This window comes from Ambystoma mexicanum, chromosome 9 (assembly GCF_040938575.1).
Source record: "Ambystoma mexicanum isolate Mex_15411 chromosome 9, UKY_AmexF1_1, whole genome shotgun sequence".
NCBI lineage: Eukaryota > Metazoa > Chordata > Amphibia > Caudata > Ambystomatidae > Ambystoma > Ambystoma mexicanum.
The window spans coordinates 154345740-154369099 of NC_090931.1; the positions used below are offsets into that span (position 1 = coordinate 154345740).

The window sequence follows — 23360 nt, forward strand, 5'->3', positions numbered from 1 at the left end:
TCTGGGCGTGGCTTAAATAGCCCCCAAAGCAGTTCCAGGTAAGTATCCTTCCCTGGCCACGCCCGAGTGGCAAAATAGTCCCAATGAAAAAATAGTCCCTTTCAGGTCTCAGGGAGGCCTGAATCTTGCAGCATGGTCTGCATCAGGTAAGTGCACAAAACACCTTCCTTTATGAGCCTGGCGCCTATGGCGCCAGGACTGATGTCCAACATGAGCCTGGCGCCAAAGGCGCCAGGACAGAGTTCAAAGAGCCCCTATAAGGGGCCACTGGGCTTTTACCCGGGGGCATGATGCCTACTCCCGAGGGTGCTGGGCCTGGCCTGGTGCTCCTGGGGTAGGCATCATGACACAGTGCCACCAGCCATTTCAAGAGGAAAGGGTAGCATTTGACTGCTACAGGGGATAATAGGTAACCCCTCCAGCACTATTGTAAGATAGGGTGTCCTGGGTCTAGGAATTTGAAAAGACTAGTAAAGTCAATTTCACTTTACTTTCTCTGGGAAACAGTAGTTGATCCCAGAGAAGGTATTTAAACCTTGGGAGAGCCTGAAACTCCATAACCAAAGAAAACACAAGAGTAAACGCATTCAAAATACATGAGAAAGTGGGGAAAAAAGGCTCAGACTCTACAGGTAAAAAAAATTAAGTCTTCAAAATCCAGCAAAGTTGCTGGGGGTCTCTAAGGTGAAGGGGATTGGCACATTTAACACTGCACTTTTCAGAGAACTTGTTAACCTTTTTCCTTCTCTAACCTTTTCCACAACTCAGTATTACATTTAAGTATCAAAAGTGATATGTCAATGTTCCCAGTGTCCTAGCTATTAAAGTCCAAAGTCCCCGGGGGGGTGTGTGTGTGTGTGTCCTAGCTATTAAAGTCCCCCCGGGGGGGAGAGATGGGGGAGAAGAGGGGGGGAGAGGAGGGGAGAGAGGGGGGGTGGGGGGAAGCGGGAGAGAACCTTGAGTATAAGTGTTAATTGACTACTTGCATTTGTGAACCTCTATGTTGCATCTCTACAGCTCACATTTCTACAGCTCTCGAGATAAGTCTGGCTGCTCAGTCACTCTACCAACGTGTGTAGTACAAACCTATACCAATAGTTGGGTATCTATTACCAAGACAAGGCTGGTGTAGTCTCCCACAGGGTTGCCTAAAAAGGTGCATGAAGAAAATGGGTTCTCCTCCACCTGCAAATGTAAAAGGATGGCAAACCAATGGCAGGCCATTGTGAACTGGACTTAAAACACAAAAGAGGCCTTTTTGGGTGTATGGTCCATTGAAGTGCATGGTTAGGAAAGATTTTCCTTTTGCTAATTCTCCCTCCATAGTCCGTTCCATTTATACTTTTTAACATTGCAAACAGCACCTTTGTTCGGGAAAATTTTCAGAAATGTGCTAATTCCTCTGTACTTTAGAGACCCCGAGCAACTCTGCTGGATTTTGAGGACTTTCATTTTTAACCTGTAAAGAGTGAACACCTTTTTCCCACTCATGTATTTTAATGTGATTTTGAATTCTGTTTCTTTTGGTTGTGGAGTATGACAAACTCCATAGGCATCTTTTTGCATTGCGTCACACAGCACCTTCAGTGCAGTGACACAGGGAAGTCTTTCAGATTTCCCCAAGGTTTAAATACCTTCACTTGGATAAACTACTGTTTCCCAGAAACTTTCTAGACCCAGCACACACTAGCTTATAATATGGTGCTGGAGGGGTTACCTAGTATCCCCTTTGTCTAGCTTCTCATGTAACCATTTTATGTTACCATTTCCTCAATGAATGGCTGGTAGCAGTGGTTTACTTTTAACCGCGGGCTGCGTTCACAGCTGCAGTAAAGCACCCAAGGGTGCCATTTTTCTCAAAATGGCCCGGTCTTTTTTTGGCCATTTCTTTGTGGAAAGGTTGTTCTTGAGATTTACTCTGCGTGCCAAACCCGGTTTGGTCCCTTTGTTCGTTAGATCTTTGGCGGGCTTCACGAGTAAAGCCCGCCTCTGGCTCCAGAGTCTCTGGTGGGTGCAGGAAGCGAGGGAGGTGCCCGCAACTCCCTGTGCTTAGTCTCCTAGGAGACAAGAATGCACTCTTAGGTGATTGGCCAGCTGGGTGTCTGGCAAGGACAGCCACCCTGCTGGGTGACTGACAGCTAGGCTGTAATGAATGGGAGAAACCTGCATAAAAGGCAAGGCTTTTTGGCTTGGAAGGCAGAGTCGACCACTGGATGAAGGAATCCGAAGAAGAACTTGAAGAGGATGCCTGCTGTAACTCCTGGACCGTTGGTTTGCCCGGTGAAGCCCTGCTGCTGTGCTTAAACTCCAAATTTGTATCGACAGAAGAGCCCCGCAAGGCCCTTTGAGTTGGTGGGACCAATCAACTTCAAAGTAAGCCACCTGGACATCTTCTCCGAGCTGGTTGAAATTCCACTGCAGTTGCTGCTGGAACCGAATAGCCAGGGAGAGGAACACCAGATTGTGTGTGTGTGTTGCTTTTAAATTTGGCCAAAAGCTCCAGGAAGACCCTCCAGACTCCTAGGAAGGAGGAATGCCCGAGCCGGAGCCACCTCAACAGAGTGCTGGACCCCAGATGCAAGGAAAGCCCATCTCAACAGTCATAAACCGCAATGTTGCTGTTTGGGGTAGACACAAGGAGCAGAAACACTGAAGCGACACTTGTTTGAAGATTGCCAGTTGCAGTCAGTGACCGTCCCATTGCAGTGCAGAAGTCCCCAGAAGTCCTCCTTCTTGTACCCGCGACTGAGGCCCAGGAGCACCAGGATCTGCGGAGCTGCACAGGAACAGAAGCCACCTGCTCCACTTTTTCTTCAACCTAAACGTACGGTACAGTCTAAGAGAACTTACCTCTTGTTGTGTAGCGTCACTTGTCCTCGTTGGAGACTTGTCTTGGTTGCATCTGTAGAGCTTCTGACAGCTTCTTTACCTCACAAGCCTAATCAGATTGTGGCCCTACTTTGATTTCTTCTTATTCTACAAAGACTTCTAAAACATTGTGCAAGAAGTTTACTTACCTGCAGAAGTGATTCAGTTCACCTTGACTTTTGCTAACTTAACATTGGCTAGCCTGGCTCTCTGACTCTTTTCTCCTCAGCTTAATTGTTGTGTCTTCCACTCAGGAAGGGGATAACTAACTTTGCATTGGGGGTTACCAAAAGTACTTACCTGCTTCAGAATATTTGTGTGATCTCTTGTGCTCTAATAACCTATTCCTTTGACCTACTCCTAAGTCTGACTCTAAATGCAACAGTGATATAATAATGTCCCCAGCACCCTAAACTATTCAAGTCACCTGAGGGTGTAGGTAGTGTCTGTGGGCCATCTCAAAAGGGTACTTACTGATTTAGAAGACTAAGTGTGTATTTATGAAGTGTATTTGTGTGTTGCTTTATATTGCTCCCTTCTGAAGGCGGCTTACTCTGACTTAAATAAATTAATAATTGTTTAATCAAGAAACCTTGTGTGTAAATGTTTATTTGAATACTTGTCACTGTGAATCTCTGTGTAACTCACGTACAGCTCTCATTTACCACTCTTGAGATAGGCCTAGCTGCTCAACACACTACCAAGCAGTGTAGTACAGACTTATACCAAAGGTTGGGTTCCTATTGCCAGGAGGTCAGGGTTGTTGTAGGGAACCCAAAGGAACGTCTAGGTGAAAGGCAAATGCAAAAGCAGTAGTTGTCCCTGTTTGAGTGACCCTGTTTGAATGGTGCATAACTTTACCATTGGTGGGCTTGGACTTGCTTTCAGCTCAGATTTTGAATGCGAAGAGGACCTCTGCTCCAATGATAAGAAATGGTTGCAAAGAATCCCTCAAAGAAGAGCAGCATGCTGAAGATCGGAAGACCACTCCTGAAGTGGCCCAGTATCCCTTTCAGTAGCCAGCCTGAGAAGTCGTGCTCCTCTGCCTGATCTCCAAAGGCCCTGAGCAGTGTTTCAGCCCTTGGACTAGTGGGGTCAATTAGTCTCAACGCCTTCAAGGATCCTGCCTTTCTGAGCCTTCAGCACTGTCCTTGGACTGCCTGGTGGACTAACAAGCTTTCTCGTGAGCTACGTCACCAGAAGCGTTGCTGTTCCACGTTAGAGTCCAGAACTTCGCCTTCTCCTTGAATTTCCACGTCCCAGAATCGAGACATCTGTCATGGAGCAGCTTCCGTCACCGCGACTAGAAGGATGGCCGGTCATCGCCTGTGTGCAGAGACAGTCGCTGGAACTCGCCTTCCTCCAACCTGTGAAGTGTCCTGAAGAGGCCTGCAACCGTGGTTCTTGCATTTCTTTATCGACAGAGGTTGCATCTTCCAGCTGCACCCGACCGCAAGAATCCTTGAACCCGCAACTCCTGGGCACCCTGTAAACAGTGGAAGAACGAGCCCCAGCGAACTCCAGACGATCGACATGTGGGAACATTGGAGTCAGGGGGTAAGTAAACCCAGTGCATCTGTCCCCCCGGTCCTCCATAGGATAACATTTGTTACTAGCCTTTGGGTCTGGAAGAAAGGAAAACACATACTTCCCCTTTGGTAAATCATGTATATCTCTTACATTTTCAGCAACACAAGCTTTTCAATGTACCTACAGAGACTCCATCCTGGAGAAAAACATTGTGGATCCTGTGAGGCCCCATTCATTTTAGGGTTTGGACTTCTTAAAATAGGTTGTCTTGTGGTATGGTTCCATCCTTGACTGCACATAATATATTTACCTGCTTTTGCTCACTAATTTATTTGATGTATTCTTTTACCTGGCAACTGTGTATATTTGTGTCAGAGTTTAGACAACTGTATATATTTAATTGTACGTCATACTATGTGGACTCATTGAGGCAGACACACAGACAGACAGAGACATAGACAGAGACACCGACAGAGACAGAGACACAGACACAGATAGACACACACACACACACCTGAGAGCAAGCATTGACTAGAAATCCATTTTAACATGCATTATCGCGGCTAAAAAGAAAGCCCAGGATATTGCATCCAGAAAAAAGGTTAGACAAGTAATGACTGCTATCAGTCTGTTCAGAGTATGTCTGAAAAGTAGCACACATGAAACCAGAACTGCACTAGGAGCCAGTTCTTGCTGGTTCTACAAGCACCAACAGAAAAGCACAATCTCTATCCTACCCCCCTCTTCCCTCACTAACCTCCCCAACCCACTCTTACCGAACCACAAGAGGAACTGGAGGCTATGCCAATGGTAACAGTGCGCGGTACAAGACAACTTAAAATAACATAAAAACTGCTACTTAGAAAAAAAGAGAAGGGGACACAGTTTGCTCCACAGCACTCAATTTTCTTTATTGTATTGCTTATAGCGCAAACCTGGCTTAAGAGCAGCAGAGCACTTTACAACAGGAGGGTGCCAGAATTGGGCTTGGCATTTTATACAGTAGTGAAGTATTGTTGGTGGATATGGAGAGAGAGAGATCTGTATTCATCCGGCAGGTATTGTTGTGTTTTGTGGAACTGGAGGAAGGAGGGGGCATTTCAAGCCTCTACCAAAATTGAGTTCCAGATTGTCAAGGCGTGGCAGGAGAAAGACTGCCTGTGAGTAAGATGGCTTGTGCTGCACAAGTCATAAAATGGAGATGATGTACTCCTGTATTGGTTGGTCCAATGAGTTACCAGTGTACGCAAAATACCATTCTGAAGGGACCCTAAGGGTCACTGGCAGCACACCAGATAAGGTGGAGGTGCTGCCACCTTAAGCTAGCATGAGAGCTAAACATAAAAGGATGGGTCTCCCCACACTGGAACCTTAGAAAAAGGGTAGAGTGTTCCCAGGAAGAAGGGTCCAAAACAAAAGTAAATGCAGAAAGTGAGCGACATTTAAAACAAATCTCACTCACCTTTAATGCAAATGACAAAACTCCCAGTAAGTCTAGGAGTACTACGGGGAGGCTCAGGAGAGAGGGCTAAACGAAATGAGCTGCAACAGGTGGTAAAATGAAAATGTGCACATGAGAATATGAACACTAAGGGAAATACCCCTGCAACCAGAATGTATTGGACACATGAGTGCGGTGTAAATGGAGAATAGGGTTTTCCTGCATGGATAGCCATAAGGACTGATCAGTGCCCCTAAAATAGATGAGCTTAGCAAGGCAACTGAATCAAAAAGGCTACACATCCCTCCAAGAGTCAGTACGAGTTAAAAAACAGGAAGCAGTTGCGCAATTCCAAAGATCTCAACAGAGGTAAAGCAGCACAAGCTAAATCGTTCCTAACAGGACTAGACAGACCCAGTACTAACTAGAGTGACCACACAAAGGCACTTAACCAAGAATCCAAACTGGCACATGCAAAAATGTATGCCATTATTTGGAGTTTCCAGACCTGACAGAGCAGGAAAATGGCCAAACAAGAAGTCAATCTAGGAATTACATCATGCAGTAAGACACCATAGTGCACAGAGTGCATTGCAAAAAGATGAAAAACATGGTCCAGTGCCGTCAGTCAATCCTAACGCCACAAAAAAGCATGAAGTAGTTTGCCAAACAAAAGTGAAAATGGGCTGCAAAGTACCCCTCCAGCACTTCACTGTAAGGTTGAATGTGGTACATTTAAAACATAACCGACATGACTGAGGGGAAACAGCCCTGTGCACTGGAAGCCTTGAGGACTCACAAATGACCCCACACAAGCATGTGGATAAAGGAAAATAAAAAATCTTCGCCACCACTCATGTAACAACTACCTTAACACAAACATAGCAACTCCAGTTAAGAAAGGAGGTTTGACGCCCACATTGAGTACTACGCCCACCCAACTATCCCCTTAGTAAGCAGCCCTCTCCATAAAGTGCAACACCACTTTTTACATGTGAAAAAAGTCTAGCAAGTAATACTGCATGTACCTTTCAAGAGGGGACTCTTCTTCCTGCAGGTGGTCCAGTACAGGAGATGAGAAGTCAAAAAAGTTAATAGGAGTGCGTGGCGTGCTATCAAATGAATCGGCTGAGGACACGGACTCTCCTGCTTGCTTCAAACCTGGAGATAGTGTACAAAGAGACAAACATGAGTGTATCAAACAGTGTGTGGTGAATGACTATGGCTAATGACTTTGTGATAAACGGCACAGGCTGGCATGAGGGTGAGGGATTGGACAGAAGAGGAAGCAAGAAACAAAGAAAGTAAGCAACAGTGTTGATAGGTAACGTTAATCACTGTGGGGAGTACTGAACTTGGGAGCTGGACGATATGGAGCAAAGGTCATATCTTGATATTTTTGGACTGAATGGCAATGACATGCATTACTTACCGTAATAGCATTTCTGAGATTTTGTATCTGCACAGATTCACATGCGCACAACCCTTCCTCCCCTCTTGGGGTAGAAGGATATGGATATGGATATATATATATTTGGGTACACTATTTTGGGTAATGCATGTCTTCTGATGCTTGCTAATCTGCTTAGAATCACATGCTGTGCATACACTAGCGAGCAGTACCCAGAGCTGGTGGTGGGCTGTATGAAGGAACAGAAGCAAAGTGATGTATTAGCACCTCTTGTCCCATGTTGGGTAAGATTTTCACAGAACTGGTAAATCTTCCTGACCTGGGTCAACCCCAGAACTGTTTGCTTTACTAGTGGGATATTTTTCCTAAATACCTCAGTGAGTGGGAACGTTTTTCCACACTCACATAATCTTTAACTTTCTTTAGGGGGTCTAATTTTTAAGATTCTCCACAGTGTCTTTTTAAAGTTATAGCCCCTAGGGGCTCCCCATTTTACTTTCTTTTGCTAACCTTAAGAGAACTACTATTCCCAAGGGTAGAAAGGATCTTTGGATCCCTTTTACATTGTATTCTGTGAAGCTAGCACACCCCACATTATCTGGAGTGCTGGGGAGATACAATGTATCCCATTCACACTAAAACTGTAACAATTCAGTTACAGTGATAAGCTTACCTTCAATGGCTGGTGGCAGTGATACCTTGTATTAATTTGGTGCACCTTTACCGCAGCTGCAATAAGGGCATCTGAGGGTGATCATTTTACCAAAATGGCCCTGGTCTTTTATTGCCATTTTAGTGTTTCTTGTCCTTTCATGTTCGTTCCCCTGACATCCAGGGTAGTAAATTCCTTTGTGTGATTTTTATCTTCGGCGGGAGTACCCTGGACTCCCCACTCAGGCTCCAGTCTGTCTGTGAGGGCAGGAGGCGAGGCAGGAGTTATAAAATCCACAGCCCTTCTTCTTACACCTTGCTTGAAAGGGGAGAAATCCCAGTAGGGGGGCTGGATGTCCTGGTTGGACAACCAGACCGCACCTTCTTGTAAAATGCAGTGAGAGAAGGCAGCAGTTGTGTTGTAATTCCTGATAAATACTGCAAACCTGAAAGCTGAAGAGTAGTGAACAACTGGAACTTAAACCGAAGAGGATGATGAAGGAAAAGCGGCAGAGAATTTCCAGGGACCAGAGAGCCTGCCGTTTAACCCGAGCCTGCTGTAGCCCTTCCTTCCAATCAACCTTGGGAGTCCGAAAATTAAGACGCCAACCCAGAGCCTGGTGAAACGCACTAGACTCAAACAGACTTGCATTATGAGCCATGCAACTCAACAGAGTGCTGGACCTTTGTAATGACGAGAATTCAACCGTGATTTTCTGTCTTCTTCTGTGCTCCTTTAAAAAGGCACCAAATCTGCAGAACCATGTTCGGTCGCGAGGTAAACCTTGTCTAGAGCCTCCTTCATTGATCCCTGCTGCAAAGTTCCTTCTGATGTCTTGGTTTCAGTCACCACGACAAGGAATCCACTGACCGGGTATTTGGCTACAGATCCTGAAGTAGTCCTGCTGCAAAATCTTCTTCAATGCTAAGGTAATGTGTTGGTTTGGGTATGTACTTACCTTAAGCCTGTTAGGAATTATGTGTAGCTGTGGGGTATTTTCTGTGATGGGGAGGCCTCTCATCCAGTGCACTCAGTCCCACTGCTAGAATCCTGCTAGGGAGTCTTCTGCAAAGCCCCTCGACCCTCTTCTAACCCTAGAACTACTCACCTGTTTGTCCAGTTTTCCTAATGTACTCTGACTTTTGCTACTAAAGAACCTATTCGGACACCGTCTATTGGTTACTAATCCCTAGCGACCCCCCTTCTGCCACTGAGAACACTCATGCTCCAAGAACAAGGGAAAGACTTTTGAAAGGATTGGGCCTTTTTCCTAGAAAAGAAAAAAAAGTGTTTAAAGGTTACTTACTTGTAAAGAGTTGGATGGTAGCTGTAACTAAGAGTGAATAGTTACAAAAGTTCTTACTTACCTTGGATGTGTGATGCACTATTCTTAAAAGTATGGTGAACATCTTTTCTTCCTTAGAAACTGTTTTGCCATTCTAATAGAAATAAGATGTGAAGGTATATTACTCTCCTGTGATTAGGTTCTGCCTCTTCCCAAAAACAATGTGTTGGTTTCACCAGATCATTTCTGCAGGATAATTGTAAGAGTGTTCCCCAACTTAGGTCTTGCTTCCCCGGACTTGCTGATAGCATGTCAAGAATAAATCTGTATTAGGTTGTTGCCTACCTAGAATAACTGAGTCATTCAGTAAAGTACAATAGGGTTTACTTTCCCTGGCTATCTAACCCAGAGTCTGTGGTTCTAACTGTCGCTTATAAGTCATAAATCAGTTATCCTTATAGCTGGGAAAGATCTAATCTGGACTGCTTGTGAGATTGAAAAAGTATATGGGTTTTACTTAACTTGAGTGAGCTGTGTGCCATCCAAAAATACGTTACAAGAGTTATTGCTCATCTCCATGTGTGTTTCACTGCTTTCAAAAGCACCTGTAATTGAATATTACACCCATAGGTTTTACTCACCTAGTATAACTGTGTTATTCCAAAAGTAGTAAAAGGTTTTTACTACAAATGGAATAAGGAACAAGTTACTTACCTGTAACTGTTGTTCACCAGCATGGATCTGGCATGGATTCACATGCTCATGAATATTCCCCGTCGTCCGGCTGGGAATCCTCTGTAAAGAAAAAATCAGTTTCAGTTCTGAACTGTCTTTCTCCTAACAACCAATCACTGGTCTCTGGGTCATACTGCCCCCAGCCAATGACTGCCCTCTAGGCCCCTCCTCTGGCAGCCATCTTCAGATTTGGTAGCACGTAACGTAGCAGTAACACCAAGAGAAGAGCCGCAGAGGGGTAGGCTGGAGGGTTTGCATGTGAATCCATGCCAGACCCACGCTGGAGAACAACAGTTGCAGGTAAGTAACTTGTTCCTTCTCCAGCATGGGGTCTGCCATGGATTCACATGCTCATGAATAACGAATACATAGCAGTACACACATGCACAACCACGGGCGGTGGCAAGCCTCAACATTAAGCTTCTCTTAACTGCTCACCAGGCTCACCTTCAAGTTACGCAGCACTGCTTGGCCGACTCTGGAATCCTCACTGGAATCCATGTTGACGCAGTAGAAATTCGTGAAAGTGCGTCATACTCCACATAGCAGCCCTGTAGATGTCCAGGAGGGGAAACCAGACAGGAACGCCGTAGTAGCAGCGATCGCTCTGGTCGAATGGGCTCTCGGACGGCCAGGCAACAGTCGGTTTGGAAACTGGTGACAATGGGTGATGCAGCCGGAGAGCCGCCTGGAAATGGAAGCCTTGGAGAGGGCCTTCCCATGGTTCACAGGGCCAAATTCACAAAAAGTTGCAACGTCTTCCAAAACTCTTTGTGCGGTCCACGTATAACTTCAGTGCTCTAGTCACATCCAGCGAGTGCAAAGTCCTCTCAGCCGGCGACGAAGGCGTCAGGAAGAATACAGGTAAAACCAAGGGCTCGTTTAGATGAAAGTCAGATGGAACCTTGGGCATGAAAGAGGGGTGCGTCCGTAGCACCACCGTCGTCTCGTGGAATGTCAAGTAAGGTGGTTTACAAGAGGGCCTGGATCTCTCCCACTCATTGTGCAGAGGTGATGGCCACAAGAAAAGCAGTTTTCCACGACAAAAAGGTCAGTGGTGCAGAATGCATAGGCTTGAACGGTGGACCCATGAGCCTAGTAAGCACCACATTGAGCTCCCACGCTGGGGCCGGAGCCTTCACCGGCAGGAACGAACGGAAAAGTCCTTTGATGCACTCCTTGACTAGGCGGTGTGACCATAACAACGACCGTCCCATAGTTTTGGTGTAGCGAGAGATAGCCGCCAGATGAAGCTTGATGGAGGCATGAGCCAGCCCTGCCATGGCCAGCGACAGTAAATACCGCAGTACCTGCAGAGGCGTAATCCGTAGAGGGTCGATCTTCTGTGCACGGCACCAGACAGCAAACCTCTTCTACTTATGTCCGTAACATTTCAGTGTAGACGAAGCCCTGGCTTTGGCAAGCACCTCCTTGCAGTCCGCCGGGATATAGTATCCTCCAAACTCTAGCGCTGCAGGAGCCAGGCCTGCAAGTTCAGCGACCCTGGGTCGTGGTACAGGATCGCACTTCCTTCTCTGGCGCGATCTGCGGCCGCCAGAAGCTTGACTGGAGGGGACGCTGACGAGTCCAGAATATCCGGGTACCATATCTGTCTCAGCCACGCTGGGGCGACGAGGCTCAGCCTGCACCGGGACTGTTCGAGGAGCCAAAGAAATAACAGCAAAGGAGGCAACTCCTACAGAAACGGCTGTCCCAGGGGAATGAGAATGCATCCCCCATGCTCACCGGCTGGGGAAACCTACTGGCGACCCTCTGGCACTTGGTGTTCGTTGCCGTCGCAAACAGATCGATCCGGGGATTGCCCCATCGATGGAACAGAAGATCCACTTGGTCCTGCCGCAGCTCCCACTCGTGGCAAGCGCGCAGCTCCCACTCGTGGCAAGCGCGCAGCTCCCTGCTGAGGGAGTCGGCAGCGGTTTTCTTCACTCCTGCAAGATGAAACGGGACGAGGAACATCCCCTGGACAACTGCCCAGTGCCAGAGGTCCTGGAGAGCGCTGGGGACCTGGAGCCCCCCGGCTTCCGGATGTAGAACATCATGGTGGTGTTGTCCGTGAAGACCCGTATCACCTTGCCCTTGAGGGACGGAAGGAAAGACTTGAGGGCCCAAAACACTGCCCGCAGCTCCAGCATGTGGATATGCAACAACCTCTCCTCCGGTAGCCACAGGCCTCTTGTGTGGAGACTTATGGTGTGCGCACCCCATCCTTCCAGGGAGGCTTCTGTCGTGACCGTCTCCTGATGAGGTGGGGTCTGGAAGTCTGTGCCCGCCGACAGATGTGCGCAGACTCCCCACCACTGTATTGCTCGACGGAAATCCTTGTCGAGAGAGATCTGGTCCTCGAAGCTCCCTGATACCTGGATCCAATGGGCATCGATGAACTCTTGCAGTGGCCACATCCGCAACCTGCACAGCTGAATGAGGCATATGCATGACAACATCATGCCGAGAAGGGACTTGATGGACCTCACCCTTGTGATCTTCAGGGTCAACAGCCGGTGTACCTCGCCCAGGATGGCCGCTATCCTCTCCTTCGACGGAGATGCCAGGCGTGACACTGTTGAGTCGGGACCCCAGAAACAGTGCGTCTTGCGATGGCACCAAGCAAGATTGTGCATAGTTCACCGAGAACCCCAGCTCTGTCAGCAGCTGGACGGTCTCCGCCATGTGTGCGACGGCGGTCTCCCTCCATTTCCCTCTGATGAGCCAGTCGCTCAGGTAGGGGTAAAAGTGGATCCCTCGTAGACGCAGCTGTGCCACCACTGGTGCCAGGCATTTGGTGAAAACCTTTGGTGCCAACTTCAATCCGAAGGGAAGGGCCTTGAACTGATAATTTTGCCCTTGCACCACGAAGTGCAGAAACTTAGTGTGCATTGCGAATGGGGATATGAAAGTAGGTATCCTCCAAGTCCAGCGACGATAATCCCCTTCTTCCAGCTGTCCTAGCACGTGCTGAAGGGTGACCATCGGAAACTTCTGGGATCTGATGTACTTGTTCAGACAGCGGAGGTCCAGGATGGGCCTCTAACCGCCCGTCTTCTTCTTGACGAGGAAGTACCGAGAGTAAACTCCGGAGCCCCGGTGCCTCTTTGGAACGAGCTCTATCGCGCCTTTCCTCAGCATGGCTCGCTTCTGAGCAGAAGCTGAGGGACGTGGTGTTCCTGTCTGGCCACAAGTGGAATGCGCTGACACTTTCGTTGGAATTCCAGGGTGTGTCCGTGGGCCAGAGCGTCCAGCACCCAACGGTCAGTGGAGATGGACTTCCACACGCTGCCGAAGTTTGGCAGCCGGCCTCCCACTGGGGTGCACGGGTGGGGGCCCAACGTTACAACCGGTTCAATCTGGCTTCGCCACCAATGCGCCGCCTTGGGGACCTTGGCGACAATGGGGACCTCCTCTGGACTTGCTGCAGCCCCTGTAGGCTTCCTGGGCCGAAGAGCAGGACGGTTGACGGTAAGATGATGAGCTTCTGCCGAAGCCCTTGAAGGAACCTTGGAATTTTCCTCCGAAGGTCCAAAGTACAGCCGTCGCTGTTGAAGCGTGCCCAAGGCACGAGCCGTCTCGGTATCTGCCTTGATGACTTGGAGGGACTCGTCCACGGTCTTCCCTAACAAATTATCCCCGAAGGGCATGTCCAATACCCACGACTGCACCTCCTGGCGAAAGTTGGTGGCCTTCAACCATCTCTGCCGACGCAGTCAAACGCAGTTGCCCATTCGGCGAAATCCAATGTCTGTGGCCACTGTAATGGCATGGTGCGATTTCACCTCGTCCTCCTGCAGGATCTCCAACGCTTCTGCTCTCTTGTCATCAGGAAGGAAGTCCAGGAGGGGAGCAATTTTAAACCAGAGCTCCCTGTCGTAGCGCCCTACGATGGCGAGGGCGTTGGTCGCCTTGATGGTTGTAGCTGCCAATGCGATGACTCGTCTTCCCATGGCATCCAACTTCTCCCCTCGCTGTTCGGAGGGGAGGAAGCCGCCGATGCCACAGAGCCAGAGGATTTCTTCCTCGCCGCCGCCTAGACTACTGAATTCGGGGAAGGCTGGGACCTCAAACACTTGGGTGCAGAGTCCGGCACCCTGTACTTCTTTACATACCGGTCCCTCTTCATAAGGGACAGCCCCATCGTCCCAAATGTCATCCAACAGAGGAATCGACAGCATGTTCTTCCTCTTTGCCTCACATTGCTGGTACAGGAACCCCTCTTTTCCTCAGGGGTCAGTTGAAACAGGTCAGAGGCCCTAGAGATCATGGCATGGAACGAGCCGATCTCGTCGGGCAGTAAGGCTCTGGGCGGCGGAGACGGGAGGTCTCCTAACCCGTCGTCGTCCGTGCCCATTCCCATCGTCGCCGTGTCCAGGTCTGTATCCTCCCTCGGGGGAAGGGGGTGATGGATGAAAAGGCGGTGGAGGGCGAAACCTCCGATGGCCCCAGTGTGGAACAAGTTACTTACCTGTAACTGTTGTTCTCCAACATGGGTCTGGCATGGATTCACATGCTCATGAATATTCCCTGTCGTCAGGCTGGGAATCCTCGGTAAAGAAAAAATCAGTTTCAGTTTCGTTTCTGAACTGTCTTTCTCTTAATAACCAATCACTGGTCTCTGGGTCATACTGCCTCCAGCCAATGACTGCCCTCTACTACCCAAGCCCCTCCACTGACAGCCATCTTCAGATTTGGTAGCACGTAAAGTGGCAGTAGGACCAAGAGAAGAGTCGCAGAGGGGTAGGTGGGAGGGTTTGCATGTGAATCCATGCCAGACCCATGCTGTAGAACAACAGTTACAGGTAAGTATTTTGTTCCTTCTCCAGCATGGGGTCTGGCATGGATTCACATGCTCATGAATACACAAATACATAGCAGTACACACATGCACAACCACGGGAGGTGGCAAGGCTCAACATTAAGCATTTACATTCAACTCAATATTAAGCATCTCTTACCCCCTCACTAGGCCCAACTTCAGGCGAACAGGTTGCGCAGCACTGCCTGGCTGACTCTGGACTCCTCCCTGGCATCCCGGTCGACGCAGTAGAATCTCGTGAAGGTGTGCGTCGACCTCTACGTAGCAGCCCTGTAGATGTTCAGCAGGGTCACACCAGACAAGAACGCCGTGGTAGCAGCGATTGCTCTGGTCGAATGGGCTCTCGGACGGCCGGGCAACGGTCGGTTTGCCAACCAGTGGCAGTGCATGATGCAGCCGGAGAGCCATCTGGAAATGAAAGCCTTCGAGAAGGCCTTCCCTTGGTTCACAGTCCCAAAGTTCACAGACATCTGTGAGGTCTTCTGAAAACTCTTTGTGCTGTCCACATAGAACTTCAGCGCACTAGCCACATCCAGCAAGTGCAAAGTCCTCTTGGTCGGCGACAAAGGCGACGCGAAGAAAACAGGTAACATCAAGGGCTTGTTGAGATGGAAGTCTGACGGCACCTTGGGCATAAAAGAGGGGTGCGTCCTCCGCACCACCCTCACCTCGTGGAATGTCAGGTAGGGTGGTCTGCAGGAGAGGGCCTGGATCTTTCCCACTCGTCGTGCAGAGCTGATGGCCACAAGAAACGCTGTCTTCCACGATAGGAACTTCAACAGTGCCGAATGCAGAGGCTTGAATGGCGGCCCCATGAGTCTGCCCAGCACCACGTTGAGATCCCACGCCGGAGCCGGAGCCTTCACCGGCGGGAATGATCGGAACAGTCCCTTCATAAACTCCTTCACCAGGCGATGAGACCACAGATGATCGCCCTGGTGTAGCGGGAAATCGCCGCCAGATGTATCTTGACATCCACCAGACAGAGAACCTCTTCCATTTGTGTCCATAGCACTTGAGAGTTGAGGACGCCCTGGCCTTTGCAAGCACCTCCTTGCAGTCGGCTGGGATATCGTACCCTCCAAACTCTAGTGCTGCAGGAGCCAGGCCTGCAAGTTCAGCGACCCGGGGTCGTGGTGGAGGATGGCACCTCCTTCTCTGGTGAGGAGGTCCACGTCCGTCGGCAGTTTGACTGGGAGGTGGGGGGGAACGCCGACATGTCCAGAAGGTCCGGGAACTAGATCTGCCTCGGCCACACCGGTACGAGGATCATCCTGCATCAACGGTGGGAAAGCATACAGGAACAGGCCATCCCAGGGGAATGAGAAGGCATCGGCTATGCTCACCGGCTGGGGAAACCTGCTGGCGAACCTCCGGCACTTTGTGTTCTCCGCCGTCGCGAATAGGTCGATCTGGGGATTGCCCCATTGTTGGTAAAGTAGATCCACTTGATCCTGACGCAGCTCCCACTCTTGGCACGAGCGTAGCTCCCTGCTGACTGAGTCGGCGATGGTGTTCTTTATTCCTGCCAGATGGAAGGGTACCAGAAACATCCCCTGGGCGACGGCCCAGTGCCACAGATTCTGGCCTTCCTTGGATAGGGCTGGGGATCTGGTGCCTCCCTGCTTCCGGATGTAGAACATCGTGGTGGTGTTGTCCGTGAAGATCCTCACCACCTTGCTCTTGAGGGACAGAGGAACGACCTGAGGGCCCAGAACACGGCCCGGAGCTCCAGGACATTGATGTATAGTGACCTCTCCTCCAGGAGTTAAAGGCCTCTTGCGTGAAGATGTCCGGAGTGCGCCCCGCATGCCTCCAGTGAGGCGTCCGTCGTCACCGTCTCCTGAAGTGCCAGGGTCTGGAAGTCCATACCCGCCGCCAGATGCGTGCGGGTGCCCCACCACCAGATCGCTTGGCGGAAGGTCTCATCGAGAGAGATCCTGTCTTTGAAGCGGCCTGTCGCCTGCATCCAACAGGCGTCGAGGAACTCTTGTAGTGGACGCATCCGCAACCTGCACAGGCGCACGAGGTAGATGCACGAGGACATCATGCCGAGCAGGGACTTGATGACCTCACACCCTGGCAACGTCCATGGTCGACAGCCGTTGCACCTCGCCCAGGTTGGCCTTCAACCATTCTTCTGACGGAGAGGCCAATGCACCACTGTGTCCAGCCTGGCTCCCAGGAACAGGGCGACTTGCGACGGCACTAAGTGGGATTTCGCAAAGTTGATCGAGAATCCCAGCTTTGCGAGCAATTGGACCATCTTTGCAGTGTGCCCGACGGCGAGTTCTCTCGTCTTTGCTCGCATGAGCCAGTCGTCCAGGTAGGGGTAGACGTGGATCCCCTGCAGGCACAGCTGCGCCGCCACTGGAGCTAGGCACTTGGTGCTCTGTAGGCCTCCTGCAATGAGGAGCGGGCCGCCTGGCGGTACGTCGAGGAGCCGCCGCCGAATCCTGTGGAGGTGCCTTGCTTGCCTCCGGAGTTCCGAATGGTCGGCCGTCGTCGTTGCAGAACCCCCAAGGCCCGAGCCGTCTGTGTCGGCCTTGATGGCCTGTAGTGACTCGTCAAACAGATTGTTCCCGTCGAAGGGCATGTCCAGAACCCTGGTCTGCACGTCTTGGCGGAAATCGGTTGACTTGAGCCAACCACGCCGGCAAAGGCAAACGCTGTTGCCCATCTGGCGAAAACTGGTGTCAGCAATGTCCATGGCCACCGTTATGGCGTGGTCCGACGCCACCTCGCCTTCCTGTAGGATCTCCAGGGCCTCAGCCCTCTTGTCGTCCGGGAAGAAGTCCCGCAGGGGAGCGATCTTAAAACCACAGCTCTCAGTCGTAGCGAGACACAATCAAGAAGGCTTTGGCCGCCGACGAGATGACCCGTCGTCCCATGGCGTCCAGTTTCTTCCCCTCGCCGTTCGGCGGGGAGGTCGAAGTTGAGGCCGTCGCCCCCGCCGCTTTCTACTTGGCCGCCGCGGAGACGACCGAATCCTGGGTCAGCTGCGCCCTAAGGCACATGGGGGGACGGGGGGGAAGTCCGGGACCTGTTACTTCCCGTACCGATGTCTCCTGGCGGGGGTCGTGGCCGGGTTCTTCAGGAGCGACAGCCCCTCGTCCCAGATGTTGAGTAAGGGAATCGAGATGACTGTCTTCCTCTTGGCCTCACGCCATTGATAGAGGAAACCTTCCTTCTGTTCCTCGGGGCAGAGCTGGAAGAGCTTGGATGCTCTGGCGATCATGGCATAGAAAGAGCCAATTTCGTCGGGCGGGGAGGCCAGAGGAGGTGGTGATGGAAGGCCCATCCAGTCGTCACCACCTTCGCCATCCGTCCCTGTGTCATCCCTCGGATCAGGAGAGGGCGATGAAGGTTGAGAAGGCTGGCTTGGCGGGGGAGGATAGACTCTCCTCTGTTTGCTTGGAGGGCTTCTCGATGGTCCAGGCTCTGCTGGATCGTCCGTTGTTAATAAGGGCAATCTTGTCCTCATCTCCGTACACAAGGCCTGGATCGCCATCAAGATCGCTCCTGAGTTGTCTTGTGGCCCAGGTACCAGCTGCGACGTGAGCGACGGCCGGGGAGTGGAATTCTCTGCCTCCACAGGCTCGTCGACACCACCGTCGCTTTCCTTGTCCGCATTGTCAGGATCCCTCCCATGGGACCGGACTTCCTCAAACTTCTTGTTCAGGATCTTCGTGACTCCAGCCAGCTCCTCCTCAGAGGCTGTATCCGTGTCCGTGATGGCCACCGTGCCCCCCCCCCCTCTTTCTCCACCTGGGGTTTCACGGGGGTCTTATCGATGGGCTGAAAAGATGATTCCCTCCGTGGTGGCAGGGAAACTCTAGGCCCTGAGGTCGCCTCCACTGGGACACTGCCGCGACTCCTTCGATAGAGGCCTTAGCCGGGTGATTCAGGACCTTGACGACCTTGGGCGTGCCTGAGGCTTTCACCTTGGGGAGAGGGTCACCACCTCGCTCCCCCTCAACTGTCTCCATCGGGATCAACCAGGGCTTCTCCCGAAGCTTACCCGGGTTCTCCGATTTTCTCTTCCCCGAGCCAGAGCTTTGGCTCGTGGTTGATGGCGTCGGTGAAAGTGCACCCTGACTGGCAGCCGAGGAGCCCGACCGATCGGCGCTCCTGGTGCCCGCTGACTCGCAGTGCTTTGCCTTATGTTGGGCCCCCGTCGCCAGAGCGCCCTCAAAGGTCTTAGAAGGCCGCTCGGACCTCTTCTTCTTGTCACCTACCGCTGGGCTCTTCCCTTCCAGCCAGTTGGTGAGCCGGACAAGCCAATCCCTCATGATCCGTTCCGACATGTTCTTGCAAAACGCACAGTCCTTCTCCACATGAGTTTTGTCTTCGTGAAGGCAGTAGAGACATCTGGAATGCTCATCCTCCTTGAAGACATTCTGCAATCCGCATCCAGGGCAGCTCCTGAACAGCTTGGATCTAGGGGTTGTGTTTCCTTTGTCCTGGGCCATGTGCACGGAGGGTAGGCATCAAAGATCTTCTGGAATCCTCCAAGAAGCAAAACTTGATGAAAACTTTGCCCTTGAGGGGCATAGAAAATTCCGAAACGGGTCCCAATTGATCAGAAGTAGAAACGGTGGAGCTTGAGGCTCGATCGCAAAACGCAGTAAAAGCTCGAGAACTATAGCACAAGGACTCCCAAAACTTGAACGTGCAGTAAAAATCTGAAGATGGCTGCCAGAGGAGGGGCTTAGGTAGAGGGCAGTCATTGGTTGGGGGCAGTATGACCCAGAGACCAGTGATTGGTTATTAGGAGAAAGACAGTTCAGAAGTGAAACTGAAACTGATTTTCTCCTTACCGAGTATTCCCAGCCTGACAATGGGGAATATTCATGAGCATGTGAATCCATGCCAGATCCCATGTTGGAGAAGTGTTCCACTATTCACAAAAAGTATATTGTCCAGTTTACTGATTAAGTGATTAAGTGATTTGTACTGAGTCATTGTACAACTGATAGGGTCTACTGCCCTTGCATTACTGAATGTAATCTCAACATAACCATTGGTTTTCCCCAAAAATAGGTGTGACCTATACTGAATGTGTATAAAGGTTTGCCTTCCCTAGATCTACTGTTAGGTGTTCCAAATAAGGTTTATGCTTTGATCTGTGCAACTTCAAGAATAGTGTTGTGTTTTGGTAATGTGATTACATATACTGTGTGATAGTACTTACCCCTAGCTTTATCTGGACCTACTTGTATTGAAATAAATCATTTATTTTTACAATACAACGCGTTTCAGTATTTCTTTGGATCATTTGTATTACAATTTCATTTGTACTGATTCTACAGCCCTCTCTCCCTCCCAAGAGAAGCATGGCTGCTCTGTCGGCGCAGTTAGGGAGAATTCTTATAAATGTGCTTGTTTGTTTGTTTATTTATATTGCGCACCAGACCCAAAGGTATTAGGGCGCGAAGGCATAAAGAGGGTTGTTAAGCTTATGTTACATAGTTGACAGGAATAAGTACAGCTATGGTTACAATGCTGTATGCATGAAAAAACAGGCAAGGTATATACAATAAATACAAAGAAAATAAGTGTGAGATACGTATATATAGCAAAGTAGTAAGGTCACATATATACAATAGATACTAGGAGGTTGTTCTGTTCCCCAGAGCAGTAAAAGGAAGAACAAGTTACTTTCTTACCTGGTAACATTCTTTCGATGGGATGGTCCGACGACATATTCCATATCTATGACAGGTAATGTCCACAGCTGTGCTGCTTCGGAAAATCTTCGGCATCTGCGACGATGAGCAGTCCCCGAGGACCTCCTCCGACGGCCGACGTCACCCGATGTGATAAGTAGGACGCATGACGCCCATAGCCTCAGTAATAGTTTTTTCCCAGAACGTGTGCCACTAGTTTTCTGCCAGTCGGACACACAAGGCCTTGCAGAACGCAAGCTTTAATCGCAAAAGAAATTCTGCATAGGAACACCCCTCTGCAGGGCAGTAGACGCAGCCACTCCCCTGGTAGAATGGGCACGCAAGCCAGCCGGAGGGTCCTTACCCGCCAAGCGGTAACACTCGGAGATAGCTAAAATAATCCAACAAGACAAATTCTGTTTCGTCACAGCTTGCCCCAAACGCTTTCCAGCGTAACCAATGAAAGTTGATCGTCCACTCTGACCGGGGACATGCGCGAAATATAAAAGCTCAACACTCTCCTAGGATCAAGCCTATGGAGCCTCTCCTCTTCCTTACCAGGATGTGGAGGAGGATAGAACGCCGGAAGAACAACCTTCTGGCTCAAATGAAATTCCGAAACCACCTTCGGAAGAAAAGAAAGACGAACTCTAAGGACAACCCTGTCCTTATGAAACACAGTGAAGGGTGGCTTAACTGAAAGTGTCTGTAACTCACTCACTCTGCGAGCGGGAGTAACCGCAACCAAAAACACAGTTTTCAGAGTTAACAGTCTCAAAGGGCAAGAATGCAAAGGCTCAAACGGAGCACCCATAAGAAACTTAAGAACAAGGTTCAAATCCCAACCGGGCACCAGAAAAGGTGACGGAGGGAACACATTAGTGAGCCCTTTCAAAAACGGAGAAATTAAAGGAATCTTAAAATAGGAACATTCTTCAGACGAGTGCTTAAATATGGACAGCGCCGCCAGGTAACCTTTAATGGTCCCCACTTGCAAGCCCCTGTGGGCCAAGGAAAGCAAAAAAGACAGAACCATGGGAATGTCACATTCAAAAGGATCCACATTCTTAACTCTGCACCAGTTGCAGAACTTTCTCCAACGGCAACGGTACAGAGACTTTGTCGCCGGCCGCCTGGCCGAGAGCAACACCTCCATCACGTCGTTCAGGGAGGTCCCAAACCTTATACCTCAACCTTTCAGAAGCCAAGCGTGAAGGTTGAGGGATCTGACCTCTGGATGGAGAACCTGACCCCCCCTCCCGTGAGAGCAGATCGTCTCGGTAGGGAAGATGACGTGGAGGGCAGATGGACAAGTCGAGAAGGTCCGGGTACCACGTCCTCCGGGCCCACACCGGAGCAATGAGGATCATCCGGGAACCGAACCTCCGTAACCTCCGCAGTACTTGCGGGATGATGGGGACTGGAGGAAACGCGTACAGCAGTGGGAATGACCACGAACACGTCTCCTAAGGCTCCTTTTAGAGGAAATTCCCACAAGCAGAACCTTTCGCACTTCCGGTTGACACTGGAGCCGAAGAAATCCACTTGAGGGGTCCCCCAAAGGGTGAAGATCTCCAGGAGAATCTCCTGAGCCAGCTCCCACTCGTGAGAGATCGTGCTCTGCCTGCTCAGAGCGTCCGCCATCTCGTTGTCTTCTCCGGCCAGATGAACAGCCGAGATCGAAACCTCCTGCTGGATGGCCCAGAACTCGAGCTGCATCGCCTTCCTGCATAGAGGAAGTGACCCTGCTCCCCCCTTTTTGTTGAGGCAGTGCATGGCCACTCTTTCCTCGCACAGTCGGCAGAAAAGCCTTCAGGGCAAGCCTGATGGCCCTCAGCTCCAACAGATTGATATGGAGTCTGGACTCCGACAGAGACCAACGACCGCTGACTGTCAACTCGTTGGCATGAGCTCCCCATCCCATGAGGGATGCATCCGTCACGATCGTCACCTCCGGCCAGGGCAGCCAAAATGGGGCCCCCTTCATCAGATTGCCTTCCACGGCCCACCACAGAAGGTACTGGTCGACAGAGGGCGGCACCTGAACAGGGTCCGACAGCCTGCCGGAGGACTTAGACCACTGGAGCTTGAGAGCCCACTGCAAAGTTCTCACCTGCAGACGAGCCTCTGGCACCAGAAGAATGCAGGATGCAATGAGGCCGAGCAGTCTTAAGAACTCGGACGCTGGGAGATACTGGGAAAGTTGAAACTTGTGCACCATCTGCTGAATGTGAAGAGCCCTCACCTTGGGAGGAAAACACTGCCCCAGGGATGTGTCGAGCACTGCTCCGATGTACTGGAGCCGCTGTGTTGGTGTCAAATGGGACTTCTTTAAATTGAGGGAAAAGCCCTGCTTGTGAAGGGAGTGGCATGTGACTGACAGATGATACAGGACTTGCTTGGGAGAGAACCCCCTGATCAACCAATCGCCCAGGTAGGGGTAGACGTGAATCCCCCCTTTCCTGAGATGCGCTGCCACCACCACCATGAGTTTGGTGAAAACCCTTGGGGCGGAGGTCAATCCGAACGGCAGGACCCGAAACTGAAAGTGCGAGCCGCCAACCACGAACCTCAGGTACTTCTTGTGCTTGGGATGGATCGGCACATGGAAGTAAGCGTCCTTGAGGTCGAGAGACACCAACCAGTCCTGAAGTTGAAGGGCCTGGAGGAATAAAATAAGGGGAATACCATCCCTTGTTCCTTTCCGCTACAGGCACCAGTTCTATAGTGCCTTTCTCCAGCAGGGATTGAATTTCCTGCGCAAGGAGCGGATCTGGACTCTTCAAAGAGAGGTTCCCTGGTGGATTGGCGTGAGGCCTCTGACGGAAAGGAAGACAGTAGCTGTGGGCTATGATCTCCAGAACCCACACATCTGAAGTAATGGCACGCCATTCTACAAGATGCTGCGCCAAAAGGAGAAGCATGGGCCTCATGACTGAGCTGA

General features: G+C 50.5%; 1 protein-coding gene across 6 annotated transcripts in view; it reads right to left on the reverse strand.

Moving 5' to 3' along the window:
- Window positions 1-23360, reverse strand: part of ARHGEF12 (Rho guanine nucleotide exchange factor 12) — a 1284704-nt gene that overhangs the window by 520335 nt on the left and 741009 nt on the right. For all 6 annotated transcript variants that reach the window (XM_069614339.1, XM_069614338.1, XM_069614336.1 and 3 more), the window contains one exon: window positions 6868-7000. In XM_069614339.1, the coding sequence (XP_069470440.1) occupies window positions 6868-7000 (133 nt within the window). The remainder of the gene's footprint in view (window positions 1-6867; window positions 7001-23360) is intronic.